General features: G+C 42.0%; 1 protein-coding gene across 1 annotated transcript; it reads left to right on the top strand.

Moving 5' to 3' along the window:
• The first annotated feature begins 4,325 nt into the window (after positions 1 to 4,325).
• CAV2 (caveolin 2) lies at positions 4,326 to 13,600 on the top strand. The gene is made up of 3 exons (XM_059816478.1): positions 4,326 to 4,483; positions 4,710 to 4,897; positions 11,463 to 13,600. The coding sequence occupies exons 1-3, from the start codon at positions 4,334 to 4,336 to the stop codon at positions 11,611 to 11,613; spliced, it is 489 nt and encodes a 162-aa protein (XP_059672461.1). The 5' UTR covers positions 4,326 to 4,333; the 3' UTR covers positions 11,614 to 13,600.
• Positions 13,601 to 13,937: the final 337 nt, after the last annotated feature.

The raw sequence follows: 13,937 nt of genomic DNA, 5'->3' as shown, positions 1-13,937 counted from the left end.
CTAATTACCGTTTTTCACAGAACGCATCAGGAGTCACTGCTTCAGTGGTGACAAATTAGCACAGATATGATGCACCCACTTTTTTCAAAAGTCTCCCATCAGCTTTTCTTATGTACAGTCTTCAAACAAGTAATTTGATTTAATTTTTTTTGCTTAAACAGATATGGCTACATCAAGACAATGTGTTGGACTTTGCAGCTTAAGCCTCTCTATATGTGTCAAATCTGAGTATTTAATCTGCCCACTGTGAAAACAAGAAAATCTAGATTCTAATCCATATCTTTAATCTCTAAGATCCTTCATGTTTTGCCTCATTTTAACACATCTTGCATATCCCTGAATGCCACCCAAATTTTTCAGTTCACCACACCTGGTTCCTTTGCATGGTTTTACACCCAAGCACGCATTTATCAGAAGGAAAATTGGGAAAAGGTGTTGCAACCTCCCCACTAACACTGCCTGGTTCACTTCTTGAATTCTCAGCTGTGCAGCTGCCTCTCCCTGCCACCCTCACTGCATGGCCAGGTGTGGGCTGCAGCCACCGGTTTTACACCTCACTCCTAATGTACACAAGTATTTACAGCCCATCTGACATTTTGTATCCCAGTAGTCCATCTGTGAAATGGCAGTAACAAAAATTCCCCAGACACGTCATAGAAATATGAGGATAAAATAAAAGACTCTTCTCACAGCTCCTCTGAAATCATTAAGATTCTCAATACTGATGTTGAAAAGAAAATAACATATTTGAAGTACGCATCTGTCAAAACTCCAATGAAATTACAGGAGAAATTAAGAGGATTCCTTGTCCTTTATCTCTTTGAAAATGTTAATTGCTATGTATATGATAATCATGATATGATAACTTTAGATCAGGTTAGAAATAATTTATAAAAGGGAGAGGGGAAAGCAGAAAAGAACACCCTGAGAATCGAACAGCAAGCAAAATAGAATAGATGAGGCCCAACTGGCCATTATCCATGGTCTTGTTGCAAAGACTGGCAAGCTTTCTCAAATGCAAAGTATAATTGTGAAAGCTTTTGCCAAAAGACATATAACTGACACCCTTGCCATGGTCAGGAAAGACAGTTTCTGTTTGTACATAAAGCACTATAATAATCAAAGTAATGCTCAAAGCCTAAACACAAACATCCTTATAAAACAAATGTTGAATTGACTCCACATTTCTCAATAAAATTACACATTGGTTAGAGTCTGAATTAACTGACTTAACCCATTCTTTGCCACCGACAAATATGAAAACATTTTTGCTGAGTACCTTCCTCTTCCAAAAATCTGCGTGTGAGCCGAGCCGTTTTCCCTTGTGCTGCACTTCACACCTCAGAGGAATTGCGGTGAACATGCAAGACATGTCTTCATAATGCTTCTCCAAGCCAATTCTTAAAACTCCCTTTCCAACAATGTGTATAAAAACATTGTAATAAAACTACTGAGCTTACCACAGCCTTGCTTGTTTCCTGGGATGCCCCATCTATATATCTGCATCCATCGGTCATCCCAGGGCCTATAATTTTGATTACAAACTCCTTGAGAGACTACCTGTTGTTCAGTGTTTGTGCACTCCAGACTGCAGTAAGTTCTGAGAGACTATTCTAATACAAAGAAGTTGTAATAATGAAGTGTAAACACTTCCGCTTGTTAAAAATACAGCAGCAAAATGCATAATGCTCAGAAAATGGAGATACATTATAGCTCCTCAATAGCTGATGGGACCTTCAAGCATAAGTTTAGCACCATAAAGAACTACACCTGGGCCAAAGTGTGGAAACATACACACATACACATGCATTTTGTGTCACATGATATAATTCTTTGGCTGCTACCTACACAGAGATTTTAAAAAAAGTATCTGTCCAAAGGATGTTACAAAACATTATACAAGACTGGAGAATATTTCCACCCTGTTTGTGGTCATTGCTCTCTACTCTTACTTTTGTCCCTCAAACTGTTCTGTTCAGCCATGCTGGCAGAAAGCTGAGACTGGCAGCCCTGGGGAGGGAAAATCCCCCCCACTGAATACCGTATATGCCTCCTTGTTTTCTGTACGTTTGCCAGGAATGTCAGGGATCAGAGCTTGACACTGCTCAGGCTTTGCCATCAACCTCTCTTGATAATTCATATACAAATCATTTCCAAAATAACTACCAGAGTTTTTGAAAACAGCATGTTTTAAGGGGTTCCTTATAAACAACATCCCAAGTCATCTACAGCTTTGAGCATTTATTGCTTTTAAACAGACTTTTCATGAAAAATATTATTCTGCAATTGCATCACCACTTTATTTCAAATCCTCAATCCTCAGAGATTACAGAGGAAAACTCTTCATTTACCATGGTGTTGTCTTGACAGACATCAACATTCATCACCTACTACATTAGCAGATATCAAAAAACAGATGGACATTAGCAAAAAGTGCTATTTGGTTTTTTTTATAAAGGGGGCTGATATGGCAAGACCGCCCTCCAGCAGCAGACTGTGATTTCGGCAACCTTGCAAGAAGAACCACCCCTCAGCTTTTAGCAAAGCTGGAGCTGAGCAAGTGGAGCTATGGATTGGCTGCTCCAGCTGGTTGGTAGAGTGAGATGTAGCAGGAGTGGTTGGGAAATGCGTAGAGCTGTTCAAAAGCAGCTCCCTGGTTGTGCACATGCACCCATTCTTGTCTCTAATGAGGGGGAAGGTAGAAAGTAGCTGACATAAACCAGTATGCTCTGACTTCAGTAGCCAAGGGGTTAGTTTGGGATCCTCCCACCTTGCTTTTCAGCAGCACCAAACCCAAATTTCTGTGCCTGACCCAAGCAGCCACCAGAAGGCTGCTGAATGCCTTTGGGCTGCACTCAGCTCCCCGTATCTATAGGCTAAAAAATAATAGTGGCTGGACAGAAGCACCCTGAAGGGTGGGTCTGAACCTCAAGTCTGTCAATTGGCCTTTTCATTGCTCCCACTCACTGAACAAAGAGGAATTGGGGAGGGTAGAAATGCAGCTTGTAAGTATTTCTTGAGTCATCACGCTGGTTCTTTGCTTGCATATGAACCTGTTGTAAACTTGTATTTGCAGGCTTTTATACTTAATGAGCCACAGCTACATTGCTGGATCCAAACCATTTACGTGACACCAGTGTCACTGAACTCATCACCATGAGAGAAAAAAGCATCAACATGAGTTACACATAGATGCAAAGCTTTTCTGCAGAAGTTATCCGGTCAAGAACAATGCAATATGGTCCAGAGCATTGTATTAGGTGATTTCCTACCCAAACTTTGCGTAGTTATTTTTATATCACTTTCCTGTGAGCTTCTCAAAAATTAAAGCTATTCTTAATTTAATGCAGGGGTGAAAATTGAAGAAAATTACTAGTCCCAGCTTCCTTCTAATTTCAGAAGCATGGATCATTGATCAGTAATGTCACTTGAGAGTGGCAGGCGATCGTGGTTCTTGAATGCAGCAAGAATGTACTCCTGACAGCTCGTGAGCTCACGCTGCGTATCACTATTATCAAATACTTTTAGCAGTCATTACAGCAATTTGCTCACTTTTATATAGATCACTCTTAGGCTTAAAACATGTTCTCAAATAAAACAGAGGAAATAACTTGTATGAACTGAAGCTAAAATCCAGGGAGAGCACAATAATAGCTGGTAATGACGGATGCATTATTTTACTGCAGCAACAATTAGGCAGTCTCGCTGGTACTAGCCAAGTAAGTAACGCTGAAGGGTAACAGACCGGTGGGGCTGGACATGGGAAGCTTGGTGGGCAGCAGCAACCCACCTTTCTTCCCCGCTTCTTTTCCACTTACTCCCTACGGCTGGAAAGAGGGCAGCAGACACGACCCAGTACGGCCACATGCACAAGCGCCTCGACTTTTCTTTTCCCGCTGCCTGTCGCGGCAATGCCACGAACGCCCGCTCCCACAATTTCAGCCCAGCGTGAGGCCGCAGCGAAAGGGCGCGGGGCCTGCCGGCCGGGGATTTCAAACGAGCGGGGAAACCAGACACGGCCGGCGCCTCCCGACAGCTGGAGGGGGAGCCCGGCTGAAGGCCCGACCCAGAAAGCGGCCGCCGAGCCGCGGGGCGGGTGGGCTGTTAGCAGGCGCTTCGGGCGGCGGCTCCCTCGCTGCCCCGCGGCGCCCAGCCCGACGCCCGGTCCGGCGGCGCCTCGCCGCTCCTGCTGCCGGCCCCGGCGGCGGCGCGGCCCGCGGGGCGTGTCCCGGGCAGCCCCGCTCCGCCCCAGCCCGGCGGGGCCGCGGGCGCCGCGGCAGCGGACGGGGCAGGGCAGGGCCGGGCCGGCAGCCGCGGAGCGGCGGTCAGCGCCATGGGGCTGGAGACGGAGAAGGCGGACACCCGCATCTTCATGGACGACGACAACTTCCCGCGGAGCGGCGGCCCCACGCTGTCGCAGGCGGAGAAGTGCGCGGAGGACGAGCTGGACCGCGACCCCCGCGGGCTGAACGCCCACCTCCAGGTGCGCGCCGGCCCCCGGCCGCGGGGACCCGGCCCGGCGGGAGCTGCGCCGGGCCGCGGGGCGGGCGGGGCCGGGGCCGGGGCCGGGGCCGGGGCCGGGGCTGGGGCTCGGGCTGGGGCTCGGGCTCGGGCTTGGCGGCCGGGCCGGGGCCTTCGGCGGGCGCGGGTACCCGGCGGTCTCCCCTCGTCCCAGCTCCGCATAAGGACAGAGCCGCTTCTTGTTCCAGCTGGGGTTCGAGGACGTGATCGCGGAGCCCGAGCTAACCCACTCCTTCGACAAAGTCTGGATCTGCAGCCACGCTCTCTTTGAGCTCAGCAAGTACCTCATCTACAAGCTCCTGACTCTGGTCCTTGCCATACCGCTGGCCCTGGTTGTGGGGATCGTCTTCGCGGTGCTCAGCTGTCTGCACATCTGGTAAGTGCGTTTTGTTGCTCCTCAGTGCGTGGGCTCTGCAGACAGCTCAGCAGAACTCTCCTCTTGTAGCATTACTGCCTAACTGCTGAACACTGTCTTTACTACCGGTAGTCAGATCAGCTTACATTATCTGCTTTATTTTTAAAGGGAGAGAAATGAAAACAGTATTTTCCCTGTGATTCAGTTCCCTGCCTTGCTTTTACCAGCGGTCTGTCATGTCCGTGTAACCTCCTTGGGGCAGAGAGCCTCTTTTACTTTTTGTATGACACCTACCACAATGCATTCCAGCCTCAGCTGGCATCTGGAGTAATAATAATGATTGCTTCTTTTTTTTTTAACTGGAGTACGGAAGTCGTTAAAACGTGTATTTGAAATGAAGGACCTGGGCAGAAGTATTACTTACCACCTGACACCTTCTCAGTACGGTTACCTCTGTCATTTTTTTCCTCACAGACTGAAGAAAGCTTTTGAGGGCCCAGCTCGCTCTTTCTTTGCTACTGCCACAAAATCCACTGTCACTGCTTTGCACCTGGTTCACGGCCATCTCTAGGTGCAGTGCCCCAAAGCACTTCCACCTAAGCAAAAAACCCCTGCTGAGCTCAGGAAAGCTGCTTTTGGCCATGGCCCAGGTTCACAGGCAAATACAGTAGCCCTCTAAGTCACAGCAAACGTGGTGTACTTTAAACAGAATATACTGGCAAAGTATCAGGGAAGAGTACCCTGAGACCAGAAAGGCAGATGATTGTGGAAAAGGAAGATAGACAGGGAAAAGAATGACGCTGAAGAAAGAGATGAGAATCCAGCAGGCTGCAGAGGAAGGGATGAATGCAGATTATCAACATCATTCATGCAAACCAGGATTTTCCATACACATGGGTTTTGGGCAAAGTCTCATTTGACTTGGGTAACACTGGAATCATGAAGAAGTTGTTAAGGAAAACAAAATACAATTCAGACACGGGAAACAAACTCCAAGCAGTAGGAATACATTGGTTATCTGAACCTGTGATTGCAATCTTGTGGGTGCAGATTTCAGTTTTTGTAAGTGGAATGGAAGTTTGGGTTGTTGATATTGTCATGAGCCACTTCGAAAACTGATTAATTCGAATTTTGGAGCATAGAGTTTGCATAATATCCAAAGGAGTTGCAATGTAGTTTAGAGCTGCCCACCTGCTACTTCTCTGGTCCTCAAATTATTATGAACACTGTATAGTGTGCCCAGACTTTTAGGTCAGTCAGCTGTCACTGTGCTGTAGCGTACTGTGTGACTGCAGAAGGGTACGGTGAGCACAGAGATTGCCAGTAGTGGAATATCTATGGAAGAATTCATCAATGCTGAATGTATTAAGACTGTAATAAGTTTTTGTGCTTCAGAATGATCTTGTATCTGGATTTCACAGCCTGGATACATAGGCATGAGTTTCACTGAACCAGGACTCAGAGGTCAGTTTCTATTTATGCAAGTAGTCCCTTGTGATTCTCTCAGGAACTGTGGGTTCTCAGTACAGCTGAAATAGGACTGTCTGAATGTGGCATTTAATTTGAAAAGTTTCCCTTGACTTTCTGTGAACACACTTGCTTCCCCAACAACTAATTTTCTTTCCCTATGTTCATTGTCACTACAGAAGTGATCTTTCATTTTGATCTTCCTTACACCTGGGATGAGTGTGAAAGAATCATATAACTCGGTAGCACTATCTGCACCCCCTTGGACCCCATCCAGTGCTACCATCCAAAGCCAGCACTGTCTCATCTTCCCACAACCACAAGCTGGATTTGTTCCAACACAAAGGTAGAACACACTAAGTTAGCTTCTCTGCAGTTCTCCATGTTCCAGATTTCTTGAGAGTAAAGAGGTCAAAGTTTCTGCGTTTGACAGGGTAGCACAGGAACAGTGCAGGTGTAGGGATCCTAAACACATGGTACGGGCTCCCATGTAGCCCCCTTGGGTCTGAAAAAAATAGTAACTCCTTGTTTTGTGGGTGAGAGGAAGGGAATTCCATTATAACTGTTGTCTTCAGCTGTTGAAACGTCATGGGAAAACCTGGAGCACACCCTCCCACGTGGCTGCCTGCAGGAGGGCTTATCAGTCTCTGTGCCTCACTTTCATCACCCAAACCAGTGAGATGGTGATGTTGATCTGTCATAGGGGAGCCTTTCCTGAGGCTAAATTCGAAGGTGTTTCAACAACTTTTGGACGTGCTCAGGCACAAAGCTCTGTTGGTTGTCACACATGTTGTTGCCGTTTTGTCAGCATGCTAAAAATCCACAAAACTCTGACGCAGCATTCCTCTGGTATCAAGGGCACCTCATGAGTTGCCCCCCCTCATGCGTGATAGTAGATATTGTCTTTCACCAGCAAAAAGATTGCTAACGAAGGAAGCAGAAAGCAGAAAGCAAGCTGAGTAAGAAATACATAATACACTTTAATATTAATTTTTTAACTATAAAGATGGAGCATATTCTGTTTCTGTTCTCAAACTGGCTGCTTGAGCCAGAATCCAGTTTTACACTACCTGGTAAAAGATACTGATGGGCTGAAACTGTGCCAGCTAGCAGGTTGGTGACCTACATACAAGCCAGTTCAAGGAAGGCTGCTTCTCCAGTAGCCTTAGAAGTAGATATGGACATGCATCATCTCTTACCTCTTTCTCCACAACTCCATTTACATCACTTATTGCTATCATACTCAATCCCAAAACAATCTCCCTACTATCTGTCTGAAATCAAAAGAAATTACAGTACCGCTATGCCATGAAGACCCACCTTAAATGATCTGGTGTTGCCTTGATGCCTCTTCTTTCATGTACAGTATATATCCCTTGGCTTCTGAAGAGGAAGTAGGTGAATGTTGTCTTGCTTCCTTTTTAGTTTTATCTTTTCCAGCCTACCCAGGTCCTGGGATATATAATTTTTGGTTTTAATGCACTCCATATACCACGTATGGGTCCTGGAAGGCTTTAGTGCGTCAGTCATAAATATCCCAAGGGTTAATGGGACTCAACAAGAAGCTTTGCAAACTGCTTGCTTGTATTGTAAAGCCATGCAAGACTTTCAATTCGAAATCATGATGTAGTACATGTGCATACTTGGAATTAGGTAATTTAACCACTGAATGGTATAGCATTTGAAAAACAGCATTAAGACATGTCTGAGGCTCTGTTTTGAAAAACTTTACAGGTGAATATGTGATTCTTCACTTGGAAGCGGGAATCTGAATTAATAGTGAATGACTACTCCAACCAGGTTGCCCAACTCTGTGAAAAGTTGAGCTGCTTTGAACTGAAAATACCCTTATCAGTGGGAATTGTGCTCTGCCATTTCCAAGAAGTGTTTGCTTCTCAACAATGTTCCTCAGGGATTAGCAGAAAAAAAAGTAATGTGAGCAAAAGTGAGAAAGGTTGATGGGTATAATTTTGTAGATGTCATGCCTTGAACAGAAAAAAGAGAAAACAGGACAGGATGGAAAAAATGGGATAATTTGCTCTTTTCAGTTCAACAGTTCCCAAAAGAGGTGATTTCTTCTACTTACTGAAAGGACGGGTATTTTATGATATATATACATAGCAAGATTCAATGAAAGGTCATACAGGTAGTTGAAAAACCTTGTCTATGCTTCAGCTTAGATGCCATATTCAACAAAGCTTTGATTTTCCTTGCAATGCTGTACTATGTGGTAAAACTAGTAGTACCAATATTGCAGTAAATGTTGATAACCTCAGGATATGCTGACTCTACTTCCACTGTTAGACATTACTCAAGCAAGCAGTTACTGTCTCTGTGAATAGAAGTGCAGAGTGGGGAAAACCCACAGCATTGTGAGTGAAGGATATATATGTTACTGTTTATTTGACAGGTCACAAAAACAAATACATAGCTTCTAATGGGCTTGGTTATTTATTTTTTAAGTGTGCTTCACTCCACGGAAGGCACATTGCACCCTCTGATGATTTGGAAATGCTGCACAGTAGGATAACATATCCTATGCAGAACCGGATGCGTACTTATATACATGTAGATACATCTATAGACACACTCACATGTTTTAAAACTTAGAAAATACCTTTTACTGCTCTCTTGGGTGTAAAGAGTTTTCTCCTCTGAGGAAAACTGTTTGAGTAATTGTAGTCTAAACTGAAAGTTATTTACATTAATTAGATTTGTTTGTTACCATGTTTCACATAACCTCCTACAGAGTTAGCCTACATTGTTTTTCGTGTGCATTTACCATAAAATTGGATAGCAAGTGCTAAAAAATTATAAAACATTACCAAAACATTTTTATATTTACTGTATTTAACATTATCAAAAGAGGTGGAGTTCTGGTACTGTGTGAATGACCTCTCCAGCAGTTGCAAGTAGTATGATCCAGCCTTTCCTTATGACATCTTGGTGATTCACTACATCTTTCTCTGAAACTTCTGCATAGTGTGGTATTTGTTTAGTTTGTATTCTGTGTGATGCTGTCGACAGAGGGTCCAATAGAAATGTCGGCGTTTCTGCTTCCCTCCAGTTCAGTTAGATTTAAAAAATATGCAGGCCAAATTAATTTTACATGGCAGTAAAGGAGCAGTGACATAGCTTTTATGAACTAACTGAAATGGAAAAGGGGTGAAGTCAACACAAACTGAGTAGCCATTTCTGGTGTTTTCCCTGTGTTGCTTGGAGAAATACCAATTTTTTTTTCCTTTTGCATTACTGATGTTTATCAGCTGTATTCTAACAGGTGAAGCCCTAATTTTATTCTCTATAAATTATCTATTCTATATTCAGTGATACTATAGGTGGTTATAAAACACATAGTTTACAGCGTTCAGTTTAAAACTAGAGACACATTATTGCAGTAGCGCTCACAGTTCTATATGGTGTGTATATTACTAGCTGTTTCAGCAGAGACAAAAGAAGAGAAGGTTTTAGAAAAACTATTCTTGTTTAAATCCATGTGTGTTAGCTTAGAGTGCAGCATAGACAAACTAGTATATGGCTTGCATTGTATGATAAAAGCTGAGAATCCAGTTAGATAAACACTGAAAATAATTCTTTTTGACTTTTTACATTTCTAAGCTTCAACTTTTTTTAAATGTGCCAGATTTTCTTCTACTTTGTTATTCTGAGGGGTGCTCATCGGAAATACACAATACTTATGTATTTTTTTCAGACGTATGATGAAATAGTAAATTAAATATTTTCTGTCATTCCAACCAAGGTCAATGAGAGTTCTGCAGTGGAATTATGTGGATGCAAGACTGGGATCTTAAATTTTGAATGCAACAGCAAACTAGAACAGGTTTATTATCTTTATCAAGAGAATCTAGAGCTTCTTCTGCCCAATTTAGGAAATAATTATGTTATATATGGCACAGAGATTTTTTAAAACCTTGTTCTAGTACCACTTCTGTATTACATAAAATATTTATACATTTAATTTGTCTGCACCCAAGTAAGAACATCCAGCTTAGTGAAATGATCAGGGGTTTTTTTTGGCCAGTAAATGATTAAGAAAGGAGAATAACTTAAAATAGTGTGATCGGTTATCCTGTATCCACTGGCCCTCCTGAGCTGCCCATATGTGCGCTTCTGACTCGCCTCTTGCTGTTAGTATGCTTGGCTTAAGCCACCACTAATGATATTGCTTTGGAATTGGGACGTATGGAGAGCATGCCCAGAAGAAAGCGGATGAAAGCACAGTACTTTCAAGTATGCACCCTGAGTGAATAAAAAGATCTTTCCCCCGACCAGGAGTTTTGACCTCATTCTACATTAGTTTCTCACCCACAAATGAAAAACTTTACAGTATCAGCAAGATCCCATTTTTCTGAGGTTCGGCATGTCTCTGTACTATAGTAATCTAAAGTAACTGGATATTGCTTTACTGTTTCTGTTTATTGTAGCAACTTGTAACAGCAATGTTAGATTGGTAGGAATGAGATGTGAAAGGCCGTGTGCATTTGTGTGTGTGAGAGAGAGGGATGGATAAAAGAAACACCAGAAGAGACAGCAGAGCAAGAAGAGATCGTAAAGAGTGCTGTTCCCAGTCGATCAAACTGGGGAACGTGTTGTTTCTGTCAAGCCCCAAAGACCCACATTTGGATATGCCCACAGTGCAAATGAGTCCTTAGGGGACAACATTGTTCTTTAGCCACAGCGGAGTGGCAGCAAGGTTGCAGCATATCACGTACACCAGCCCTTCCAGCAGCAGGGAGACAACACCAGAAGTTCATCTCTGTAAAAGGCATGTCCAAAAATTAGCTCAGCATTGCTAATTAAGAAGCAGAGACATGATGAAAAGAAAACTGGCGTCCCCTGTCCCCTGTGCTGCACACAAGTGATCCTGGCCAGAGGACCACATGCATCATGGTGCTTCTGCGTGTGCAGGTGTGAGGCTGTGAGCAAACAAAATTGATGGAGAATGTGTGCAAAAGTTTAAAATCAACTTGCTTAGAGATTTAGAGTAATAAGGTCATCACTTCCTTTTCCATAAGATCTCACACTTGTGTTTGGTTATCCTGATGTCCCCGTGCTATAGCAGCAGCAATCTTCAAATCTTCAATTTTCTCTTTTACAGGATTGTGGTGCCTTTCGTGAAAACCTGTCTCATGGTCTTGCCTTCAGTGCAAACCATATGGAAGAGCCTGACAGATGTTTTTGTCGTACCATTCTTTCAGAGCATAGGCCGATGCTTTGCCATGGTTAATATACGCCTGGACCAAGAGTAAACAACAGGGATGTGACACTGCTGTAATTGTAGCTGGTATTATACCTCTTTGCTAACCTAACATACAGGCACTTACCATTCATTCCAAACTGTTAAATTACAATGGCTGGTTTAAGTGGGAACATGCTATTTTTTCTAAAATTCATTTATTTTCAGGGAAATCACTTTAAGAATAAGTAGGCAGTTTTCATAGCTCACTATTTTAACAACAGAGTGAACACAGAGTATGTTGGCAACACTTTATTTTAATGGTACGTCGGTTGCTAGATTACAGGAGAATTGTCGTGGAGGTTTAACAGCCACCACAGTGACAATGATTGGCATTATTGCTATAAATATTTAAATAGGTTGTGATACCTTAGGTGAAACGGATTTCTAGGGTTTCCCATTGACTTTACTGCAGTTCCACCAAGGATCATTTTTGGTCCTCACTATGCAGAATGTTCAACTCAGTCCTTTATTAGCAGCAGTTAAAAAGAACATGACTCATTGCATAAACATCCAGGGAAAGGAACTGTTGTGTAATTCTCCTATGTTGGGGAGGAAAAGCTCCCTGGAAGTTTATCCCTTAAAGTAAGGTGTTAGCTAATGATTTGGAACATCAGTGAATCTGTATATTTTATTTAATGAGACGTTAACATTGCTGTATATTTTGTACCTTTGTAAATGGCACTTGATCAGTTTTCTTTGTAGCATTATTTCTATAGTATTTGAATTCTAACCAACTTATTAGGCAGCAAGAGTGAGACGCTGCAAAAAATGACTTTAGATAACTAAAATTTCTAAATTATGTAGATTTTTAAGTGTTGCTGTGCAATTCTAGTATATTCATTATATATGGTTGCATCTAAAAGCAAAGATTATAAGCGTTTTCATACAAGACTATGCAAAAGAGTTGGAAATATCTGTTTATGAGAAAAGTTTTTTATTAAAAATGGGGTGTAGTAAATGCAACCCTGCCTATTTCTGTGTATTATCTGTGTGAACATTGTGATATTTAAAATGGTAGACACTATGCTGGCACTTTACCTAGGTAGCAAGCTCCTACAGAAGGCAAGTGAGTTACTGTTGTCTAATTCTCATCTATTGACTTGACTCTCCATGTTGCTTATTTACTACTTTAAAACCTAACCCCTAAAAAAAGCCCTTCTTCCATCTGCACCTAATAGGGCTTTGTAAACGAGAATAACAGTACATATGCAGAGGTACATTAAAATTACATTAGCCTTCTGATGGGCTTATGCTGCTGTTTTCTTTAAATACAGATGATAAGTTGCAATTGTAAAATATTTGTATGATTTAGAATGTTATTTTCTAAAATGATGTCACAGATTTCTTATCAGACAAGAGTATATAATAAAATAATAAAATGTCAGCTTTTTCCTATTTTCAAGTTCATTTTTCAGGTTTTTCAACTTTTTAAAAAGCTCTTAAAATGCTGAACAGCATAGAATACTATGCAGTTCTTCCAAAATATGGAAGAGGGAAAAGAAATGGATGAGCATCAATACAGTTCCACTATTATCAACTGCTTTTAACTTATTTATAGTAGAAAATGATGTATCTCTGTGTGTAATTAAGCCCATACAGAACGATTGCTTTCTCTTAAGCAGGTCTGTCGGTGCCGAATTTTGGCTGCATTCAAAAAACTGCTTACTTCTTTTTACGGGTGCATGCTTTATTTACAGATGAACTGCAGAATTTTCCTTTTCTTGCTTATTGGCCTACATAAGCAAGCTGACAGTATATATTCTTTGTACTTTAAGAACATCTTTCTACATTAAAAATATTTTTACCATTTATGCCATTTAGAGATTCATATGGCTTTTGAAAACTGGATCTTAATGATTAGAGCCCATGGAAACTTCTCTGGCGTTTTTTTTATTCTGCAAGAAGTTAGCTTGCTGTTCAGGTGTGCTCTTCAAGATACCTTTCTTGTGTTAAAAATTGAAATACCTCTTTTGAAAATAAAAATTGGTCAGGCTAGACTTGAATTCTTTTGAGAGTTATTTTCTTTTACAATGTCCAAGGATTTTTAACAAAGATATTTTTCACAGAAAAATATCCCCTTGATGAATTCATAAAAAAAAAATCAAAATCAATCAGTACTAGCCCTTGTGTCTAAAAGGAGCCCTATAAAAACCTAAGCTTGGAGAGAACTCAGGTCTGAATCCAAACTTTGAGAATAAGGCTATTCTCCAGAGAAAAAGGTATCATTTTAGGTCATACATTGCTGGATATATGCTTTCTTAAATAGCTTACCAAAGTCATCCAGCTCTAGCTACCACAAACAATCAAGTAGAATGGTTTGGTTTGTGCTTATTT

Source organism: Gavia stellata, chromosome 4 (genome assembly GCF_030936135.1).
Source record: "Gavia stellata isolate bGavSte3 chromosome 4, bGavSte3.hap2, whole genome shotgun sequence".
In the NCBI taxonomy this organism is placed as follows: domain Eukaryota; kingdom Metazoa; phylum Chordata; class Aves; order Gaviiformes; family Gaviidae; genus Gavia; species Gavia stellata.
This window is presented reverse-complemented; position numbering and strand designations above follow the sequence as displayed.

Coding starts and splice junctions, on each gene's coding strand:
- CAV2 (XM_059816478.1), top strand. CDS start 4,334: ATGGGGCTGGAGACGGAGAAGGCGGACACCCGCATCTTCATGGACGAC. Junction 4,484..4,709: donor GGCTGAACGCCCACCTCCAG/GTGCGCGCCGGC, acceptor TTCTTGTTCCAG/CTGGGGTTCGAGGACGTGAT. Junction 4,898..11,462: donor CTCAGCTGTCTGCACATCTG/GTAAGTGCGTTT, acceptor TCTCTTTTACAG/GATTGTGGTGCCTTTCGTGA.